This window comes from Recurvomyces mirabilis (assembly GCF_035927965.1).
Source record: "Recurvomyces mirabilis strain CCFEE 5264 chromosome Unknown scaffold_8, whole genome shotgun sequence".
NCBI lineage: Eukaryota > Fungi > Ascomycota > Dothideomycetes > Mycosphaerellales > Teratosphaeriaceae > Recurvomyces > Recurvomyces mirabilis.
In genome coordinates this window covers 116,270-137,445 of record NW_027041942.1, presented here as the reverse complement: position 1 = coordinate 137,445, position 21,176 = coordinate 116,270, and the positions used below count along the sequence as shown (strand labels likewise).

Below are 21,176 nucleotides of genomic sequence, written 5' to 3'. Positions count from 1 at the left end.
CTCGAGATTTCTTTTCAGACCCATGAATGACCCTGCTCCTGCCCATGACACCATGGGTGCGCAGTAATGAAGGCAGAGTGACCCTTCTGAAAGCTGATAAGCATTGATTATTCACTCGACGAAAGGAAGGCATCATAGAGGTAAGCAAGAAGGTACGGGTTTGTCTTTTGAGGCATTATGAGATTCGCCGGAGACCAAGACCGAGCTGCTGGGCATCTTGGCTCTCGGTATGTTCAACGCGTCACTTTGCACCATACACCTCAAGGAGCGCAGCATCTTTGCTCTCATACAAAGCATCGCTTCAGCCTTCGACTGCGAACATACTGTCTGCCCCTCAGCGACCCAACATAAAACAAATTCGACTTTGACGATCTCCTTACATCATCAGCTCGCGACATCACTAGCCGGAAATGCGTTTCTTCACCATCGCAGTCGCCCTCGGCGCAGTCGTGAATGCCTTACCGCTGGCATCCGACAACACCGCGGCCATCGCCAGCGCCATCGTAGCCCGCGACATCCTCGACGACATCCCGGGCGCCATGTCCACCCCAGATATCCCTGGCTTCCTCGAACGACACGAATTGACCGGCACATCTCGCGTCGACACCATGCTGCAGCGCGCTCAACTCAGTAGACGCTCAAGTGCACTTGGTCTACTCAAGGCTCTCGGCTATAGCAGCCAGGATTTCAGGGCTATCATGGAGGTCATGAATATTAGGATTAACGCTGACATCAACCATCTGTTCAAGAACAAGGGCACGTGGTATGACCATGATTTGGATGATATGTTCCAGAAGCTTGGGATTGAGTACTAGGGTGTGGATGTATCTGAGGTGGCGTAGCAGGGTCGACTTATGGGATTGGTCATGCCGTCTGGACTTGGTCAGGTCTAATGTATGCAGAGTTGAGGGAATACGAAGAGGCCCGAATTTTTAGAGCGCGCCAGCACTTCGATTGACGTCTGTTCATATGTACAGCTTGAGTATGTATTCACTACAAGGATTCACCAATCTCACGAGAAAGCTTTATTCGGCAGACTAGACGCCTCTTTCTGTAGTGCCAGGAATGTCTCCTCATCATGCCCAGGGATCACTCTACCACGAGTCTGCCTCACAAGCTGCTTGAGACGCTGAGTAGAGCGAAACCATGCTGGATGGTCGCGAGCTAGCCAGCCTTGAGGAATGCCATCGCGCCACTATCACCATACGTCAGCTAGCCAGTTCGGACCGTGATATCTCAAGTACTTACGTTCTCGATCACGTGGCAATGATCGCTGATGAAGAAGAACGTTCCACTTTCCGGTAGGTTGATTTGCATGCCAATGAGACCGTCAGTATGGCCAGGCAGATGGTGAAGTGTGATGCCTTGGCAGAAGTCGAGCGTTCGTTCGTCGAATGTCTTCCAATTCAGATCGAGCTTCAAATAGTGCTTCAAGTATACGCCTACATCTGCACCTGTTGCCACCGACCAGAACGCAGATCGGAGCTCGAGATCGTGAACCTAGATCTCGACATCCTTGCGGTCCAAGAACATGTCTAGCCCACCCGCATGATCCAGGTGCAAGTGGCCAATAATGATCTTTTTGATGTCCTCAAGCTTGTGGCCAGTAGCTTCGATCGCAGCATCAAGCTCATGGTGAGGTTCGTAGCGTACACGACTGAAGATGTCCGAGACCACAGGTCCCCAGATCTCTGGGTAGTCCTTTCCACATCCTGTCTCCCATAAGATACAGCCCTCAATCGGATGCTCAATAAGGACACAGTACATCGGCATCTGTCGACGCTTGTTCACGAACGCTTTGTCCCCAGTACTTTTCAACGACGTGTTACCACCACGGATCACGAACCCTTCGTCAGCCTCGAGCCATCCTACCTCCAGCAACCAGATCTTTGTGCCCTGAGGGCAGACATTGGAGACATAATTAGGAATGGCTCCCTGGTCAAGCTGTTCTTGGATCTTCTGTGATGGTGGCATACTGTATTCGCTTGCCCTGTCGCTCTCGCTTGCGCCTACGGCGGTTCCAGTGAGTCGATTAATATGGCACTGCTGATGTACAGTCTGCAGCATTCGCAGCTGACGACAGGGAAGTCATTGTGGTATTCATCTACTGATGTCCTATGAGCTCCATGTCTGGAAGCAGTACGCCATATGAGGGGTCAGTGCGGGGATGCGCGCAGCAGCGGCATTCTCAGCTCAGTTGGACGGAAAGGGTAGCAGATTCGTATAGCTGTCCAGTGTCCGCTCCAGCGACCGGGTTTAATCAGTGGCTTGCATGCTTGGAGAAGCGTGTGCTCACACGACCTCGTGTTTGCTCTACCTCGGCGACGCGACTGGCCTGCCTGGCTGTTCCGGTGAAGACGAGGGAAGTCAGCAGGTGTGGCGAAGTGTCTCATACTCCATCTCCTTCCCTTCCCTGCCCCCACGCCAAGATGAACGTAGATTTGCAGATGGCGCCAGCCTTCCTTCGCCGGACTCCGACTCCTGCGCTACATGGCCTCTGACTTGCCATTGACCACCTCACCACGACTCGTGGCCGCCTCCGGATCCTGCATATATCCAACAACTTGGAACGCTTTGATCGGATTCGCGGCACAGATACCAGGGTATAGGACGACCCGCGCGCTCAACACGCTTACACTGGCCCAGGAAGGAAGGTGATGACCCCGTGGCGTCGATGACTTAGCAGACCTGCTCACATGTCCTCCTGCCCTTGTGGTTTTCTCTTGTCTAATTGATGGACGGCCATGCCACGCCCACACGCGACGTACCTGGAAGCAGTGGCAACGTGTGTCATCGCTAGCTGCGTCGCTGCTATTTGTGTTCAGCCAGACTCCACTCCATTGCCTTTCGTGGCCTCAAGAAGCGTGGCTGCGTGGGATGTCGCTTTGCACATCACGTTCAGAGCATTCAACCTGCACGCTGACCTCGTGGCCTGCACCGAAGAGGCTTGATGCAAGCCCTCGCCCGGGTTCATTTGGTGTCCAACAGCCTAGCAATCCTTCAAGAGGGAAACGATGTTGTCTTCTTGGCCGCCTCCTCTCTTCACATGTCATTACCCTTCCGTACAGAACACAAGCAGTATGCGCCAAATGATCGACGTCAGACTCTCCTTCGCTACTGCTTCTGATCTTGTTACCTTCCGTTCCTGCTTCGAGATTTTCTAGCGTCTTTGATTCCACTACAATAATCATTTCTTGCAGTGTGAAACAAAACTCACTTCGACCTCAGCAAACCTAAGACTGACACCTAAGACACCACAAGATGCCTTTACTCGACCCCGGTAGTCCGAGCAGTTCTTCCTCTGGAGGCAAACGAACAGCGTACTTCGTCATCGAAGAAGCCGAACTCAAAGATGTCCGACGATTAGTCGACATCGAATTCCAAGCATTCGAGAACGAGCGCGCCAACCAGCAGCTGTCATACCGAGACTATTCGAAGCCTGAACATTTCGAGCGATCGGTAGAGCTGTACTTTGCCGCTATTCAAGACATTCTTACTCATCGCCTGCTGAACAAGAAGGCACGACAAGGTCTGGCGCCAGTTGCCAAGGTTCGCTTCCTCAAGGTCACGGACACAGAGACTGGAGAGATTGTGTCTTTTGCGAAGACAGAGATTAAGACTTATAGTGAGGAAGAGTTATATTCTCCCCCCGATGTAGGCCATGAGCACGAGCCGGTCATGAACAGAAATTGGTTTGCTCTGAATGAGATCCGGCGACGAGAATACATCGGTCTCGTCAAGCATTGCTGTAAGTAAGACATAGCGGGAAGGAATGTACTGGGCGTGTCTGACAATTTGGTAGACATCGGCATGCTCGCAACGCAGCCATGTCATCAGCACGAAGGAGCAGGAACGATGCTGCTCAACACGATCCTCATTGAAGCGGACAAGAACGGGTTGGAGGTATACCTTGAAGGCACAGACACGGCGAAGCCACTGTACGAGAAGCACAACTTCCACGCCGTGAATGAGATCCGCTTTGACCCAGCCACGTACGGTGTACGTAACATCGGGAAGGAACGGCAGACAATCATGGTTCGTGCAGCGCTTGGCACAGACGGCGTGCGGGATGAAGTACGCGCTTGGAACGTAGCCGTAGCGGAGGTGCGAGCATAGGTGAGAGAACCATGTCTCGGCGTTGTTCTCGGCGTGCTTGAGACACCCGGCATAGGGCGGCAATATTGAGCGGTATACGCGCAGAGCAAAGCATTGGTGAGGCACTTTGACAGGTTTCGGGTCTTCTTTTCAATGCATGAAAAAGCACAAGGTTGGCGGCGATCATTGTGTATGCATTTTGCAGAAATATGTTTCTCGACCACAATATGGTTAATACAAATCTTGCAAGCCACATTGGCATGGTCTAGTGGGTCATCACCTGCTTGACGGTCTTCTTATGCCATCGAGCAAGGAACGTTCCAGTGTAGAACTTTCGGATCCTTTTACCAAAGAACATGAACACGAATAGCATGATATTGTTCGCGAACAGCACACCACAGAAAACACCCGCGATGATCGTCACGTAGCCGCTCTTGACCACCCAGTCCAGCAAGTACAGCCCAAAAGCAAAGCTGATCATTTGCTTGCCGACGCACATGGCGATCAGCATCTCGGATGTGTTGGCGTTGTAGCTATCGACGGCGTAAGCCAAGGTGAACGTGAAGTAGAAGTAACTTCCCCAGTCACACATGGCTACGCCGGCAAAGTAGCCGACCCAGTGCAGCTGGTCTTGTGCCGTGAACCCGTAGATGATCAGACCTGCGGGAGCGATGAAGCAAGCTGGAATGAGTACACCCAGACGCATTTCAGCTTCACGAATACCACCGTTTCGCTTCGTGAGGTATGCTGCTAGTCGATCGGAAGTCCATACGAGCGGAATAGCTAGCCCATAACCAATGATGTTCCCAAGCGCGATTAGTCCAGAGTTTTCCGCCTTCCAGCTGTATGGAGGTGCCACAATTATGGTGGGGAAGGTGTAGTTGAAGACTAGGGCGCCCAAACCGATGTAGATACCGTAAGTGGTAACGACCCAGAGCACCGCTGGTACCAGGAAGTAGCTGAAAGACCGAATGGCTGTCATGAAGAACTGCTCATCCGGGTCGATAGCAGACCAAGGCTTCAGAGTCTGCATGAATGTACGTCGAGGAGGTACTAATGTCTCGACCTCGACGTGCTCGACCTCGTCCGACCTCTTATCAAGCTCTTGCTGCGCGAACACACGCTTTTCGCCATTTGGGTTTGGCAAAGCGGGTCCACGGGGCGTATTGCGCTTGTACGCTGTCTCCTCGACAAACAGTATTCCTAGAATGAAGAGCAGGCCAGCGAATGCGATTTCGACATAGAAGTACAGTCTCCAGCTGTAACCTCCAGCCAGCATATATCCTGCATATAATGGGCCAGTGGAGCCAACACATAGACAGACTGTGTAGTAGCCGAGCTTGTTGCCTCGCTCATGCACTAGAGTATGTTAGCATGGTTCTATTGAGGACTGCTGGAACAGCGTACAGAAGAAGATATCATTTACGAGCTGCACAGGAAGTGCCTCGCAAACACCACTTGCAAAGGTATGAATGATTCTTGAAGCCATCAGTCCACCATAGCTTGTGCTACAAGCACAGCCAATCAACCCAACCAAGTATATCAAGAGGGACGCCAGCATCACTGGGCGTCGGCCGAACTTGAGATACATCGGTACGGTGATCAATGTTCCCAGACCGTAGCAGATGTTAGGGTAGCTAATCAAACCAGAAGCGGTGACTGGCGAAATCTTGAAGCTTTCCGCCCAGATCTCGATGTACACGGCTGGACCCAGGAGTGCCGAGTTGCTGAGGAAGGAATAGAGCGAGCAGACCACCAATATCATATTCTTCCTCCAAGATGGCCACTGTAACCTGTCTTAGGTGTTAGCTCTAGTGCCAAAATGTTACCGTAAAATCGGTAACACTGCAGTATGATGAAGAAGCTCACGGGTCATTGGGATCCTCCGCTGGCACTGGGAACAGTGCCTGGCCGTATGCTGTATCGTCGCCCTCGGCTGCGCGAAGGTCGACGGTTCCAGGAATGTCAGATTCGTGGGCATGACTATGCACCAGATGGGCTTTGGGCGCCATGGTCGGTTGTCAGTCTCGGTTTTTGCAAGCAGTCAGAGAACGAACAGAGAGGCGGTAGAAAGAGAAGGGATGCAGGAACTGTAAGCACTCAGGTGTATTGGGCCATCCGGCGATCTCTGCCTGCAGACAACCAACTGCCGGCCTACACTCAACTTGGGCGTTTACCAGGACAGCTTGATGCTATGGGATCAGCCAACGACCATATCTCGCATAGTCTGAGCACATCCTGCGGGGTTCTACCTCAGTAGATCAAACAGATTCTAGTATTGTACCGCGTGGCTGCCATATGGGTGGAGCCCCACCCCATGGAGACGACGAGTGAGAAGTGGAGAAGACCCATAAAGTGGACCAAGCTCATGTCGGCCCCTGCACGATTTTTGATTGTTCGGCAGATCAGATGGTCCAGAAAGCCGACTTCCAAATCGCTCAACTCCTTGAGAGCATCTTGGATATCATGTCATAAATCGGGATTTTGTTCATTTGGTGAATGTGACGGGCAGGCATTGCAATACAGCGTGAGATTTGCTTCGCTATGAACAAGATCCACGGCCCACGACCCACCTACTTAATGTCCTCTGCCTCGTTCTTTACCATCGAAATGAATATCATCTTAGCATGTCCGTCAGAGCAGCGGCTCAGTCAACAGAACGCGACTGGAGCCGACGAGCAATCGAAGGAGTCAGCTCGGTATTAGAACACATGGTAGCTTGTACACGCTTGGCACTCTTGCATCGCAGCTCTGCCATCTGTGAAGTGGCCAAGAAAAGAGAAACACAGCCAATGGTGCGATCTCTGGAGCAACGTCTGGCTAGATACACACTGCTACCTTGCCATTTGCGCGGTCTTCCTGCCTGCACACAGCTCCTTGTACAGTGACCGTATGGTGCCCTGCTCTCCCTCCAACACACACAAGTCTGGGGACGGCCCTGCGACATACGAGAAGATCGGCGTCTGGTATTGGAACTCTCGTCTTCATGCTGCCAGACAAGGTTATTCCGCAAGACATGTTCGTAGCTTCTACTAGTGCTAGTTACATCAAGTCTCCAGACACATGCCAATCGCTCGTCATATATCACATGGGATGCGTGTACCTCGAACATATTTTCATTATCGCTTCCTTTGATAAACAAGATGAGCCCAGCAATGGTCACTTGTGGCCTGGCCGTCCAGCTCCAAACGATGAAGAGAAGTGCGTCCACCCAAAAGGCTGCTGCGTATGCATCATAGAGGTATCGGTTTGCTTGCTTTGAAGAGTCTCAAGGAGGTCGTCATGGCTACAACGCTATTCTTGAATTCGTAATTCCTCACAAGAGTGGCTGAGGTCGACCCCCAAGGCATCGATGACGTCCAATCCAGATCTGAAAGGGGCAGTGCGGCTTGACATGTTGTGCCTGTGGCAGTGCAACGAACAACCCGAGAGTATTCGCAAGCCGGGTAGAACTTTGAAGCGAAAGCCCGAGGTACATCGTATGCTACGTGCTAGGTGAAGGTTCTATGAGTCTAGTGGGAGATCGTAAAGATTGAGCTTTCGAATGTGGTTTTGGCGGGTGTCCATAATTCACGTGACTTGGCTGGTCTGGTAACGTATTCGGGAAACCTTCCCAAAAGCGTACATTCAGCTTGTGTCACTGCCTCGCGCTTCGTTCTCGTCGAAAGCCCGTTTGCTCAAGCAAGTGAGTATCACAGCAACACCGCATGGTGAGCGAATCCTGACTCAAATTACGTTAGCCATGGGTTGCGCTCGGGCTTTGCGGAAATATGTTGTGGAGCGAAATAGAGCCTTCGAAATGCTGCCTTCAAAGATATATAGCTTGTACTTATCGCCGATTCGTAGAATGGCCAACAAAGCGTGAAGGAATCCAAGCAACGGTGAAATCCGATCAAAAAGCCATCCATCATGTCTACCGATGCCAAACCCCTAGTGGGCAAAGTTGCGCTTGGTATGCTGGTACCATCCCGATCGGAGGTCAAGGACTGATGACCTTCAAGAGACCGGCTCTGGTCGAGGTATGGGCGCCGCCATCGTCTTGAAGTATGCCAGCCATGGCGCGGATGTCGTGATTAACGTGAGTTCCTTCCCCAACCGCCAAGTCGCTTGCAGCCTGACATTCCCAGTACCACTCCTCGGCCGACGCAGCAGAGCACATTGCTGAAACAGCACGCTCGTGTGGCGTGCGCGCCGTTTGCGTCAAAGGAGACGTCTCGAAGGCCGAAGATATCAAGCACTTGTTCGAAGATGCAAAGAAAGAGTTTGGCAAGATCGATATCGTCTATTCGAACAGCGGTATTGAGCACTTTGACGAGGTGGACAAGGTCACTGTCGAAGCTTTCGACAAGGTCTTCGCCATCAACGTCCGTGGCCAGTTTCTCGTAGCACAGCAGGCGTACGAACATCTGAGCAATGATGGAAGATTGATCCTGATGTCTTCGATTTCTGCAGTCTCGGTAAGGATGCCACCTGACCCTTGAGTCAAGCTACCGCTAATGATCTTCATAGGGCCTGCCTCGCCACGCGATCTATGCCGCAAGCAAGGCAGCCATAACTGGAATGGTCAAGTGCCTAGCCTGGGACTTCGGCAAACGCAATATCACCGTCAACTGTATTGCTCCCGGAGGCATTAAGACCGATATGTATACAGAGGCCGCGAAAGACTACTTTCCTGGTGGTGACCAAATGAGTGAAGAAGAGATTGACAAGACAATCTCTGGCACCGCACCTCTTGGTCGGCCAGGTTACCCAGACGACATTGCTGGTTTGGCAGCACTCATTGCCAGTCCAGAGGCGAAATGGATGACAGGCCAGACCTTCCATTGCAGTGGCGGTGCCCACATGGGTAAGGCTTGATCATTTCCAGCTGTCTCGCACAGAGCTGAGTACCTGGAGAGTGGCACGATAGCCTTTCATCTTCAGCTTCTGCTGAGATTCGAATGGAGCTCAGTGAGCTGTTGGCAAAGCGATTTGATGCCACAAGACCAGAGCGCTAGTGGCAGCCAGTCATTACCGTAGCATAGACCATCGTAAGACGATGATATTGTCGTATCATATCACTGTTTAGGTAGTCTTAGCCTTTCTCCTCTGCCTCCAAGTCCGGATCTCCTTGATAGCAGCCATGATAAGTGGAACTGCCATTGGGCCCAATAGTGGCACATATACAGCCACTTTGTGTTCATCTGGAAAGTACACCTGCCCAACCATGGAAGGCTCGAAGAATGCCGTCTCGATCTCATCATTGCCTATCCTTGCATGTTGGAGAGCACTGTCCCAATCATCGCTTCGGAAAGCATCGCAGGCTTGTTCGAGCCGTGACAGGGTCTCTTGGACAGCGTGCGCCACGGTATCTGGTATAGCAATGGCGGTAAGCTTCAAAGTCAGACGAGAAAGCGCACCCAAGGTCGAAGATGTGGATCTGATGAGTGAGACCGCTCGGTTCTGCTTCAGTCGCAGGACTTGCTCGTCTAGAGAGCCAGAATTAGAAGGAAGACCGATTAAAGTCGCAAGTTGCTCCGTAAATGTAAGCATCGCCAACTCCAGCTCGGCAGCAGTGAGCTTGGTCGACTGCTTTGCCAAGGTATTGAGGATAGCAACACCGCCCCATTGAGGTATAAGCCAGCTCGTGGCTCGATTCGCTTCAGCTATGACTAGTGGTTTTTGCCCTTCTGTGGGTACGTAGAGAACAAAGTTAATGGTCGGCCCTGCTCCGATGCTCGGACTCAACGGCCACTCAGCTGCGTTAATGAAGCCACGAAGATCAGACTTCTGCAGCTGCCATTCCCTATTAGAATGATCGAATTGAGGGCCAGCGATAGATGGAGAGAAAGACGCATGCAGTTGTACTTGTGTCTCAACCGTGAAATCGCTGACATTCGACAGCGCTCTAATCAAAGGTCGGATATACTGGGCCAGCGCTTGATCAATGTCCCAATCCGATGGTATAGCGGCCGGTGTGAAGAGCGAGAAGGTCAGATGATAAGTCGAAGAGTACTTGAAGGCCTTTGAATTGTCTCTGCTCTCTTGCAGAGCTAAAGCATCCGTGGTTCCGCAGATCTGGTCTTCTCGGGCCCATGAATTCATAGCATCCAGCGGAAGGCTCGCACGGTATGTCGAAGTTGTCATCAGCCAATGTGGAAGGCCGAAGCAGACGATGATGGCCCAGAAGGACAAGATGATCCAGCGGCGTGTCCATTGCCCCTCTGGCGGATCTGCTGGAGGTGAGGGCATGGCATCGGTCTTGGCAGAGCCAGCAGGGCTCCTCATCTCTGCCATGATGACAGTAGGGAACGAGATTGCTGAAGTTACGGTTCCATATCAATGTGCCCTCAGCTGATGTCAATATTCATTGCATGCGTGTAAGCCAGATCACAGTGACAGACCACGACTTCTGGCTGTGGATAAAACTCCGCTGCTCAAATCAATGCGGCTCTGCGCACAGGTCTGCGGATGACCCATCATCTTGCAGGATTCACATGCAGTCGGCTTGAGGCTGAAGGTCAGCATTCACATGTCAGTGCCGAGGCGAGTGCTGTGATCATGGGCAACGTGACCATTGACTAGACCTAGACCTCGCAGGTCCCGTGGTTCGTGGTCTACCCTTCCTCTTCATCGACGTATCAGTATCCTCCCCTCGTCACCAACATCATCTCCTAGTCCTCTTCTATCATCAGCATCATGTCCAAGTCTTTCACTTCTGGCGAGGTCGCCTCGCATAACAAGCCTGACAATCTGTATATCATTGTTGATGAGGATGTGTACGATCTTACAAAGTTCCAAGAAGAACACCCGGGTGGCAAGAAGAGTACGTATCAGATACCAATGCAATGCCTGCATGCCGCACTAACAGCCTACAGTCCTCCAACGAGTAGCAGGAAAAGATGCGAGCAAGCAGTTCTGGAAGTACCACAACGAGTCTATCCTCAAGAAGTACCAGAAGCAGCTCCAGGTCGGCTCGCTAGACAGCAAGGCGAAGACAGCTGCACCACCTTCGCCACCAGCTACACCTCCCCCAGAGGAGAAGAAAGAGAGAGTGGTACCCTCGGCAGAGTCGGGCACAGTTGCACCTATGCCTGGTCCCGCGGCTGAAGAGGAAGCTGAGGCGATGGATGCATATGGAGACATGATTCCTTACGCCGATCCATCCTGGTATCAGAGCTACCACACGCCCTACTTCGACCAGTCGCATGCTGCTCTTCGTGACGAGGTACGGCAGTGGATGGAGGAAGAGGTAATGCCAAACGTTACCGAATGGGATGAGGCAAAGAAGGTCCCAGACAGCATATACAAGGCTATGGGAGAAAGAGGCTACCTGGCAGGACTGCTTGGCATCCACCCATACCCGAAGAAGCTCGCCGGAGGTAGGACTGTCAAGACGGTGGCACCGGAGCAGTGGGATCTGTTTCACGAGATGCTTCTCACCGACGAGCTTTCTCGGTCTGGATCTGGCGGCTTTGTATGGAACCTGATCGGTGGCTTCGGCATCGGGTGCCCTCCTTTGGTGAAGCATGGCAAGAAAGCTCTCGTCGACCGTATCGTACCGGACATCCTCTCCGGTAACAAGCGTATCTGTCTTGCCATTACAGAGCCCGATGCCGGCTCAGACGTCGCGAACTTGACATGCGAGGCCAAGCTGACTGAAGATGGTAAGCACTACATCGTCAACGGCGAGAAGAAGTGGATCACCAATGGCATATGGTGTGAATACTTCACAACTGCCGTCCGGACTGGGAAAGAGGGCATGAACGGTGTCTCTGTGCTACTCATTGAGCGCAGTATGGGTGGTGTCAGCACACGCCGTATGGACTGCCAGGGCGTCTGGTCGTCCGGCACAACTTATATCACCTTTGAGGACGTCAAGGTTCCCGTAGAGAACCTTATTGGCAAGGAGAACCAGGGATTCAAGGTACTAATGACGAATTTCAACCACGAGCGCATTGGCATCATCATCCAATGCCTCCGCTTCAGCAGGGTCTGCTACGAAGAGAGCATGAAGTATGCTCACAAGCGACGCACTTTCGGCCAGAAGCTCATCAACCACGCCGTCATTCGTCTCAAGCTCGCTCACATGGCAAGACAGATCGAGGCATCCTATACATGGCATGAGAGCCTAGTCTACCAATGCCAGAAGATGTCTGACATGGAAGCCATGCTGAAACTTGGAGGCGCTATTGCTGGCTTGAAGGCACAAGCTACCGTCACATTTGAATTTTGTGCTCGGGAAGCTAGTCAGATCTTCGGCGGTCTGAGCTACAGCAGAGGTGGTCAAGGTGCCAAGGTGGAGAGGCTGTACAGGGATGTGCGAGCTTATGCTATACCTGGCGGTAGTGAAGAGATCATGCTTGATTTGAGCATTCGCCAGGCTTTGAAAGTGCATAAGGCGTTGGGCATGAAGTTGTAGATCATACATCGAGAAGAAAGGAGTAGATGTATTGATAGATCAGTATCTTGGGCCGCAATAGTGTTACGCAACAGCTACACTGCAGTGATTCGCTAGCCATGAGTGCGGTCTTTCATAGCGTGGGTAATGGTAGGAGTGCTTCGTCTTTCCGAAGGAAGAAACACGGCTTGGTAAGAGGCGTTGCACGCATTCGTAATATAGGGTTCCGAGCCTTTGTACCATTCGTTGTAGGTCATAAGGGTATGTCGTCGCCGCACCTTTTGAATTTAGCGAGTCTCGTGAGTTTCCAGCAGTCTCGTCTACAAGCATGTCTTGTTCTCCTTTCACACTTGTACGAATGTCAGACCTAGACCTGGAGAGCCCGGCAGCGTCAACCGAGACAAAAAAAAGCCGCTGGCAATTTGAGTGTCGCGGCACCTCACAGCAATTTGTGCGACGAACATATTGGTGGTAAGAAGCTAACAAGGCATGCTGCACGTCAAACGCCTACTCGAGCATCGCGACTACGCCGCCTCACCCGATTTGCTCAACCTGCATTGATTGCCAACGCACACTGCATCGTTTTCGCAGAACTCATACCCAGGATTTGGATGGCTGTTCCTCGCTATTACTACTGAGTTTCCGCGAGCCGCCTCGGGGATACATCGTGCCTTGCCACCGCTCCGTCCCGAAAAATAATACACGGGCATGCGCAGGACTAGGTGATCACGGGACCAGCTAAGGTGTGGGTCGCCAGGCTGTTAATTGGCCAGGAGGCACTTCTGGCCGTCTTTTCGTGGCTGCACCAGCGCACTGCTTCTGCATGACTATGGTTCTGCAAGAATGCGGCCACGATGGTCGGCGATGACGCCGAGCTTACAGAGGGGTACTGTAAGGACAGTTTGGTCTGGTATCTCGTCCTTCTCTCTGCTGCTTGCCACGCCGATCGCCTCTACTACCTATTCAGCCTAGAGAACACCTACGTACAAGGTATATTTTATAGCAACGCATGACGTACGTCGCTAGCTCGAGAACAGATTATGGGATGCACGAGCGCAAATACTTGGCCGTCCAGCAGCGAGGCGACACTAACAGAAATGGAACCATGAGTGGCCCACCAATCCTCCGCCTGTCGAGTGAGCTTCTGCGACTGATTCTGGATCAAATCGAGCCCGACCCTGACAAGACAGTCCCCATAGACCGGAGACTGTTCTTATCTGTAGAAAGCTTCGATCGGCCTCTGGACTCGACTCGTGGGTCCATCAAAGACATCGGCAACTTCAGATGCGGCTGCAGACTGTTTGCAGACGTCGGCGCTCCCCTTCTATACACTCGAGTCACTGCACGATTCTCTGAGAGAGGTCTGGCGAAGCTTGAGCAGCTGTCAAGCTGGCCCCATCTAGCACGGCTCGTGAAGAAGTTCAGCTATCTTCTGCCGTACTTCTACAGGAACCGTACGTCAAACAATATGAGGCTTGTGCAGTACTAATGATTCGCAGCTTCTGGTAGTATCCGTCTTGCCCGACCAGGCACGGAGGATGGCTCACTCGCATTCGATCTCAGTAGTCTTCGGCAGAAGGTAAAGGAGCAGCAGCAGATTATCAGCAGCCATCGAGACGCACGAGTGCTGAAGAAGGCTATTGCTAGCTTCACATCGCTACAGTTCGTACAATTGCTGCGGGTTAGCGACGCTGAAGATCGGGCCTTATTGCAGTACATCCGGCAACATGAGGAGTTGAGACGTTTCGTGGATCTCGAGTGGGCGCCAGCGTGTTCTCACGGCTCACAGACCATCGGTGCAGCGCTCTTGCATTCGAACGTGCCGTGGTCACGATTTTCATCCCCTATGCTTAGTCCTCAGAGCGCAGAATTCCTCGCGACTCACAGTCCGCACTCCTTGCCAACGCTAGCTGCGCGACTGACCTGTTTGACACTGCATTTTGACGACGGCACTGATCTCGATCAGAAAATGAGCGAGCTCTCGGAACTTTTCAGGACTGTCTTCACGACAGCCGTCAATATGCAAGCAGTGCATGTTGGCTTCCCATCACATCGGCCGCTGAGTCTTCGACTGGAAGATGTGTTTCACAACGTGACCTGGGACAAACTAGTGGCATTTGGTGTGCAAGGCTGGAAGCTTGATGCAGAGGAGATCGTGGATCTAGCACTGCGGCACAAAGAGCGACTAAAGGGTCTTCGACTTCGGGATGTACTGCTGAAGGATGGCAGTATGTGGAAAGATGTGCTCGCTGCGTTACGAGAGTCGATGTATAGGCTTGAGTGGGTTAGTCTGAGGAGAATAGGCTATGCACGCCACTTTGACGAGTTATGGCTGGCTGCAGGAGCAGAAGTGCCAGACGATCCGCCGCCAGGGGAAAGCGATAGCGAGGCAAGCGAAGACGACGAATCACCCGGAACGATGCATGGCTCTGGCCATATCCATACTGGCGCCGCTGGAAACAATAGTGATGATGAGGATGTTACGGACAGCGAAGAGGACTCGGACGACGAGCATGGTCGAGAAGCGAATGACATGGACTTCCCGCCACTCAACTCACCGGACACACCAGGTTCAGCGCCTTGGTGCAACTGTAATGGTAAGGGTCATCACGACTCATCCGAGGATCTGGACGATGACGGCACGACAGTAGGCGTCGATGGCTACACTATACCGAATTTTAAACGCAAGGCATGGGAGAAGTGGGTGGTCAGGCGTTGTCCTGAGCATGGCGAGCCCTGATAGCGGCATGTAAGCCGAGTATCCCAACAAGACTGGAATCATATGATGACGCGGATAATGTGCGATACTCATTACACACAATGAGCTATGCCAACGCTAAGACTGCAGCTATTGCGCCTTCCTGTTGCGCCTGGATATTCGGACTTCAAGACCCGACTGCACAACGAAGAATGTCGAGTGGTACTTCAGATCCTCGTGCGGCTTCAAAAGCTCAAACTCGAAATCGCGGAAGAGAAGAGGCAGAGTCTTGTTCATCTCAAGCAGTGCCAGATTCTTACCAATGCAAAGATGGCTTCCTCCACCGAACTAGCGGTATGGTCAGCAGAGCGTGGCCGACATTAGCTGATGGAGAGCACTTACTGTAAAGAGATAGCGGTCCATGGTCTTGGCATCGCCTTCAAGCCATCGTTCAGGCCTGAAGAGTTTGGGATCCGCACCGAACACTTCAGCATTACGATGCAACACCCACGCATTTAGAGCTACGCGCGTGCCGCCTGGGAAGCGCTTGCCATCGATGTCTGCACCCTCTGGTGGGACATGTCGCGTGATATTTAGGCCAACAGCTGGTCGTACCCGCATAGCTTCTTTTAGGCAGGCTTGAAAGTATGGCAGGGCTTGGACCTCATTCCATTGTGGCATCTCTGAAAGCTTGCCCTCTGTCGTCGCATCGTCAATCTCCTTATTGATTTTGCGGTAAATTACTGGTTCACGGAGAACGTGGTGGCAGAAGGATTGCATGGTCGAGGCTGTGGAGTCGGACCCGGCGAAGCTGCGAGGCGTGTCAGCGCGTCAAACAGCAAAGTCACCAGCATGGAATTCTTACATAGCACCGTGGGCAACCGCGAACACATCGCCCTCTTTGAAAGTCTCGGGTGCCTTCTCGTGCGCAGCGAACAGCTGACTCATAAGATCTTTCCTGTTGTCCAGCTCTTTACTACCCAGCTTCTTCCTGTCTGCCATCTCGCTCAAAGCCATGCGAGTGATCAGGAAGTTTCCAGAGTTCAACCACGGCACGAACTTCCACACTGGGTTGCGCCTGAATGCAAAGTCCCACTCCGGTATCTGACCAACGATGCCATCATACCATTGCATATCATCGATAGTTTTGATAGCCTTCTCAAGGTCATACCCTGCCTCGATAAAACCAAACTTCTTTGAGAATGCGATCTCGCCTAAAACGTCGAAGGCATAATAATGCAGATAGTCTCCTAGATCACAGAATTGATCTGGAGTCTGGGTCATGGTATCAAGCTTTGCTCTGAACTGCCTTTCCGTCTCTTCGATATACTGGCTGTTCTGTTGCATGGTCGCCATGCTGTATGGGTTGCTGGCATATCGCTTCTTAACCGAATGCACCGCTTCGCGAGTTTCTGTGAATATATCTGGGTTCTCGGGTGGTGGGAACACGCCGTAGAAGTCGGTCTTGTGGAAGCCTTTCCCGGCTGCTAGAATCTCTCGCGCGGCACTTGGCGAGGAGAAGGAGAGCTCGTTTGGTGCTATCCGCACAATCGGACCGTACTGCTCGTGGATCTTGATGTGGTCTGTCTCTGTCTTGCCTCGCCATGTGGAGATGACTGAACCCGTCAGCTCGATGGCATGTGACTGAGAGACATATGAGTCATCTTACCTTTCCACGCTCGACTGCCAGAGGCGAGGAAGGGTCCAGGATAATTCCTTAATGGCGAAGCGAGCTTATAGTAGAAAAAGCGTAGAACCAGTACAAGAGGTAGAGCAAGATACCAGTATGTCCTCAGGAGTTTTACTGCCTGGACAACGCCAGCCTCGCCAGCTTCATCTTGAACGACAGCCATGTTGAGATGGCAAGTTGAGGTTGAAAGGATCGAGAGAGGCTCACCTGGACTTACCGTAGATGAAGAAAGGCAGATCAATCATACATATGAGCATCGTGAACACATCCGGCATATACTCCACCCTACAATGCCGTCCGCGCCACGATGTATGTGGGGAGGTGGGAAGTGTCTACCATTGTTAGATAGGCTTGAGCGGCTGGAGCTGTTCGTGGCGGCGCATATGACACGCATCGGCAGTTGATGTCGTGTGGACTGTGGAGCTGCGAATTGTCGTCCCGGTTTGGCAGCTCCACGTTTGCGGGGATCGAGACTCGGCCCACTTTTACCCAGGCGAAGGGCTAGCCAGATTGCAAACATATTCACTTCTCTCTACCATTCAACGCTGATAGATTGATGATGGTCAGGCTGGTATTGCGTGCATTGGCGAAACTTCGAGCAAGTTGAAGCAGCTGATAGGATGGTGGCCTTGACACGCCATACGTCAACATGACGATAACTTCACCAGATTCTGCATCATGAATCCAGGCCAATATGGTTCGAATTTGAGGTTGCAGGATCCAGTCCAAGTGCCTAGAGCCATTGCCACAATGTTCCGGTTTCGATGCCAGCATATCAATGCAGGAGTACTGGCAACGTGTGCTTGTAAACGAAGAAATGACACATGATGTGCAAGTACGTATTCTGCTTCGGGATAGGTCGGTAAGAGTGTAGAGAAGCTATGTGACCGAGCCGTCCAGACACTCGAGGGCAGACCATTCTGTCAGCCGTCACAACGACTCGTGTTCGATACAGTCAAGTCGTGTATGCTAGTCCTCGTTGATGGTGCGGTTTCTCTTCCTACTGAACATTCGGCTCCACCTTCACCGAACATTCTCCGGCGTGAGCAACTCCAACGACACTGCTGTTCCTGAAATGACAAACGATTCCAGCCAACTGCCGTCGTTGCCACTGTACACGACTAATCATGGCCACTCCAGTACTAGACCAGCCCCCCTACACACTTAGTAATCTACCCTACGGAGTGATCTCGACCGCATCCGAGCCGAAGCCCAGATGTGCTGTAGCTGTATGCAATCGAGAGGTGTTATCGGCCTGAAATGTAGTCTGACTTCTATTGTAGATTGGGCAACATGTGATCGAACTCGCCAAGTATGCTAAGAATGGCAACTTGTTCAATATCGAGTCTGGACACAATTTCATCTTGCAGCAGATCTTCTCCGAAGTATGGCGATCAAATCTTCATCAGGTTCGTGACTGACAGCCTAGTATAGCCAGCCCTGAACTCCTTCGCTTCATTGCCATGGCCAACGAGGAGAACGGTCCGCGAGCAAATTCAAGACGATCTGAAAGCCGGCAAGATACCCTCTTCGTGCCTTGTCGAGCTCAAGGATGTGACGAACCACTTGCCAATGAAGTCGACTGGATTTTCCGACTTCTACACATCGCTCGAGCACTGCCAGAATGTATGTACCTCCTCATTCTCATGGTACTGATCGACGCCTGACTAACAAGATCTGCAGTGCTCCGGCGAGATGACCTCTTCAGCCATAGCAAAGAACTGGTGGTACGCTCCCAGTGTCTACAATTCCCGCGTCTCCTCGCTTCTGCCTACGCCGCATGATATACCTCGACCAAAGAATGTCTACTTCGCCGCCGGCGTCGATAGCCAGCCAGAGTACGGTCCAACACGCAAACTCGACTTCGAGCTAGAAATGGGGTACTACGTCTCTCAGCCAATCCCCTATGGTGAGACGATGTCCATAGCAGATTCTCGAGAGCATATCTTCGGCTTCGTGATGCTTAACGATTGGTCTGCTCGAGATCATCAGTTGTTTGAAATGAGGCCGCTGGGGCCTTTCCATTCCAAAGGATTTGGGACATCAATCAGCAATTGGATCGTCCCGATGGAGGCTCTAGAGCCATTTGCTTGTGAGCCGAACACTCAGCAGGACCCCGCACCGTTTGAGCACTTGAAGTGGCCATCACCGAGAGATGGTGCATTGGACATCAAGCTTAGGATCAGGCTGGTCCGGAACGGCAAGGAGAGCGTGTTGGGGACCAGCAACCTGAAGTATCTGTATTGGACGCCTTACCAGCAGCTCACACATCATGCAGCAAGTGGATGTGGTATGCAGACCGGTGATCTCATTGGTACAGGTACTATTAGCGGTGCTGGCAGAAACGGGAAGGGTGAGAAGGTGGAGCTGGGATGTTTGTATGAAGCTGAGAGGACGAAGACGGACGTTCTGCCAGAGGGCAGTGGCAAGTATCAGGACGGCTACTTGGAAGATGGCGATGAGATCATCCTTGAGGGATGGTGTGGAGGAGGGAATGGTGTGGCGTTGGGGTTCGGCGAGTGCAGAGGTAGGATTCTGCCGCCGAAGTGAGTGGTACATAGGGTAGCGTAGCGATAACTGACTACTACTATTTATTCCGTCATTGCTAGCTTCTAAGTCTACAAGCACATCTCCTAAGGTCGCACGAGCTTGTCATTCCTACAGCTTCCCCTTCTCCTTCGTTATAAACTCCTCCATCCTCCTCCCCATAGCTTCAGGCGAGTAACCAACCTTACCCTCTTTACCAGGCACAGTCAACCTTATCATACCATCCTGCAGCGTAGTAGCAAGATGAAGTCCATCGTCTCGCCATAACCGACTATGATGAATCCCCCGGCCTTGCCTTGCGCCACCTGTCCAGGACTCCTGGCAGAACCATCGAGGCTGATTCGTGGCCGAGTCAAGCGTATTCAGTTCACTGGCATCAGCGTGGAAGATGACATTGTGCGAGAGTGAGCCCATCTGGGAGTAGGCATTTCCTACGCCTAAGTGGTTCGATCTGTTCTGCCATCAGCCTGTGGTACGGAGCCATTGACGAGGATATTTGACTCACATCACGAATAACGAGTTGCGATCACTAGCATAAAGATGTGCGCAGATATGCATGTTCGGGTCCTGCTCTACGCTCGGCATCGCCCCTCGTACAGAGTACATTTTCAGGTTCCTGTGCTCTAGACCATGGGAAGGCTTGTTCTTATTGTAAGCATTCATATCCACTTTCCGCAACTCGAGACCGGGGAAAGGATCAGTGTAGCCATTGTTACGGCCTGTGAAGTCCCAGTACCACGGGGCATCCACACCGGGCATCTCTTCGTGCTCCGGAGACTTCTTGCCGTTCAGTACGGTAGCGTACTCCTTCTCCAGGTCTAAATGCTGTCGTATATCCAGATTCGGCTGCTCGGGCTTCTCAGCTTTTTTGAATGAGCAAATACAGCTGAATGATACTCCGGGATCAGATTCCTGCGTGGCGTCGACGGCACGGGTACTGTATCCTCCTGTCCTCAGCTCGCGGACATGGTAAGTGAAGCGCTCGCTGGCTTTGCCTGGAAGCAGGAACCAGCCTGTGATGTTCTGTACAGCCGAGTTAGGAACTTTAACATCGCCACTCGGCGAAGGGATGCAAGTGATCATACATGCAAGACCTGGCCTTTGGGTACAGTCTTGCTAGCCGCGTAAGCGGCCTGCATATAGACATGTCCGCCATATGTCCTCTCGCCTTCCGCAGGACCGAAGGCAAGCGCGATGCTTCGATATGTGTTTTCGTCAAGTGTTTCGAGGGCGACGAGGTCCCTAAAGTCCTGCGGCGGACCTCGAATCAGTCGATCCGCTTCAGCCTACGCAGAACCGCGGTGAGGAGACGTACAGTATATCTACTCGACGATTAGCTGGAGATCCTCTCGAGGTATCGATGGTCTACTATGGTATTGATCGCATACTCGTTGCCATTACGCGGTGGCGCCATGATTGACAGCCTTTCACTTTTCGGCAATCGATCTTAAATCAAGCACACTATGTGGCAACATACACCTGTACAAGCCAATCGATCCAACATTGGATTGATGGCCATAGCATCATACTTGCCGGGGTTTCGGACATTCTTATCTGAAGTCGAAGCCTCGACATGAAGCAACGACCTCGGCCCAGGAATCAAACCACCCATAGTTCGATGTCGAATCGGCACGTATTGGACGGTGGTGAACTGCTGCAAACAAATGCTCTGATATAAGTACAATAGGCGGAAGAGTCTACTCTATACTACACAACCCCTCCCCTTCCTCCGAGCTGAGATCTGTACATATGCACAACCTTATAGG

At 52.1% G+C, this 21,176-nt stretch overlaps 12 protein-coding genes across 12 annotated transcripts; 6 read left to right on the top strand and 6 right to left on the bottom strand.

Moving 5' to 3' along the window:
* Positions 1–410: 410 nt before the first annotated feature.
* Positions 411–815, top strand: LTS14_003663 (uncharacterized protein; the record flags this gene model as incomplete). Its single annotated transcript, XM_064836366.1, has 1 exon — positions 411–815. One exon carries the CDS (start codon positions 411–413, stop codon positions 813–815), a length of 405 nt encoding a protein of 134 aa, XP_064695757.1.
* A 197-nt stretch (positions 816–1,012) lies between these two features.
* LTS14_003662 (uncharacterized protein) lies at positions 1,013–1,317 on the bottom strand (the record flags this gene model as incomplete). The annotated part of the gene is made up of 2 exons (XM_064836365.1): positions 1,013–1,195; positions 1,249–1,317. The coding sequence occupies 2 exons, from the start codon at positions 1,315–1,317 to the stop codon at positions 1,013–1,015; spliced, it is 252 nt and encodes an 83-aa protein (XP_064695756.1).
* A 183-nt stretch (positions 1,318–1,500) lies between these two features.
* On the bottom strand, positions 1,501–1,974 carry LTS14_003661 (uncharacterized protein; the record flags this gene model as incomplete). Its single annotated transcript, XM_064836364.1, has 1 exon — positions 1,501–1,974. One exon carries the CDS (start codon positions 1,972–1,974, stop codon positions 1,501–1,503), a length of 474 nt encoding a protein of 157 aa, XP_064695755.1.
* A 1,287-nt stretch (positions 1,975–3,261) lies between these two features.
* On the top strand, positions 3,262–4,116 carry LTS14_003660 (uncharacterized protein; the record flags this gene model as incomplete). The annotated part of the gene is made up of 2 exons (XM_064836363.1): positions 3,262–3,748; positions 3,803–4,116. The coding sequence occupies 2 exons, from the start codon at positions 3,262–3,264 to the stop codon at positions 4,114–4,116; spliced, it is 801 nt and encodes a 266-aa protein (XP_064695754.1).
* A 244-nt stretch (positions 4,117–4,360) lies between these two features.
* LTS14_003659 (uncharacterized protein) lies at positions 4,361–6,107 on the bottom strand (the record flags this gene model as incomplete). Its single annotated transcript, XM_064836362.1, has 3 exons — positions 4,361–5,454; positions 5,503–5,888; positions 5,965–6,107. 3 exons carry the CDS (start codon positions 6,105–6,107, stop codon positions 4,361–4,363), a joined length of 1,623 nt encoding a protein of 540 aa, XP_064695753.1.
* Positions 6,108–8,004: 1,897 nt separating this feature from the next.
* LTS14_003658 (uncharacterized protein) lies at positions 8,005–8,952 on the top strand (the record flags this gene model as incomplete). The annotated part of the gene is made up of 4 exons (XM_064836361.1): positions 8,005–8,047; positions 8,097–8,173; positions 8,223–8,552; positions 8,605–8,952. 4 exons carry the CDS (start codon positions 8,005–8,007, stop codon positions 8,950–8,952), a joined length of 798 nt encoding a protein of 265 aa, XP_064695752.1.
* A 207-nt stretch (positions 8,953–9,159) lies between these two features.
* On the bottom strand, positions 9,160–10,371 carry GPI17 (GPI transamidase component; the record flags this gene model as incomplete). Its single annotated transcript, XM_064836360.1, has 2 exons — positions 9,160–9,446; positions 9,495–10,371. 2 exons carry the CDS (start codon positions 10,369–10,371, stop codon positions 9,160–9,162), a joined length of 1,164 nt encoding a protein of 387 aa, XP_064695751.1.
* Positions 10,372–10,773: 402 nt separating this feature from the next.
* Positions 10,774–12,496, top strand: LTS14_003656 (uncharacterized protein; the record flags this gene model as incomplete). The annotated part of the gene is made up of 2 exons (XM_064836359.1): positions 10,774–10,900; positions 10,953–12,496. 2 exons carry the CDS (start codon positions 10,774–10,776, stop codon positions 12,494–12,496), a joined length of 1,671 nt encoding a protein of 556 aa, XP_064695750.1.
* An 833-nt stretch (positions 12,497–13,329) lies between these two features.
* On the top strand, positions 13,330–15,215 carry LTS14_003655 (uncharacterized protein; the record flags this gene model as incomplete). The annotated part of the gene is made up of 3 exons (XM_064836358.1): positions 13,330–13,465; positions 13,513–13,929; positions 13,975–15,215. 3 exons carry the CDS (start codon positions 13,330–13,332, stop codon positions 15,213–15,215), a joined length of 1,794 nt encoding a protein of 597 aa, XP_064695749.1.
* A 108-nt stretch (positions 15,216–15,323) lies between these two features.
* LTS14_003654 (uncharacterized protein) lies at positions 15,324–17,026 on the bottom strand (the record flags this gene model as incomplete). The annotated part of the gene is made up of 4 exons (XM_064836357.1): positions 15,324–15,521; positions 15,576–15,984; positions 16,039–16,789; positions 16,843–17,026. 4 exons carry the CDS (start codon positions 17,024–17,026, stop codon positions 15,324–15,326), a joined length of 1,542 nt encoding a protein of 513 aa, XP_064695748.1.
* A 964-nt stretch (positions 17,027–17,990) lies between these two features.
* LTS14_003653 (uncharacterized protein) lies at positions 17,991–19,413 on the top strand (the record flags this gene model as incomplete). The annotated part of the gene is made up of 4 exons (XM_064836356.1): positions 17,991–18,092; positions 18,147–18,248; positions 18,298–18,489; positions 18,547–19,413. 4 exons carry the CDS (start codon positions 17,991–17,993, stop codon positions 19,411–19,413), a joined length of 1,263 nt encoding a protein of 420 aa, XP_064695747.1.
* A 108-nt stretch (positions 19,414–19,521) lies between these two features.
* LTS14_003652 (uncharacterized protein) lies at positions 19,522–21,022 on the bottom strand (the record flags this gene model as incomplete). Its single annotated transcript, XM_064836355.1, has 4 exons — positions 19,522–19,861; positions 19,916–20,433; positions 20,496–20,696; positions 20,888–21,022. The coding sequence occupies 4 exons, from the start codon at positions 21,020–21,022 to the stop codon at positions 19,522–19,524; spliced, it is 1,194 nt and encodes a 397-aa protein (XP_064695746.1).
* Between the last annotated feature and the right edge of the window lie 154 nt (positions 21,023–21,176).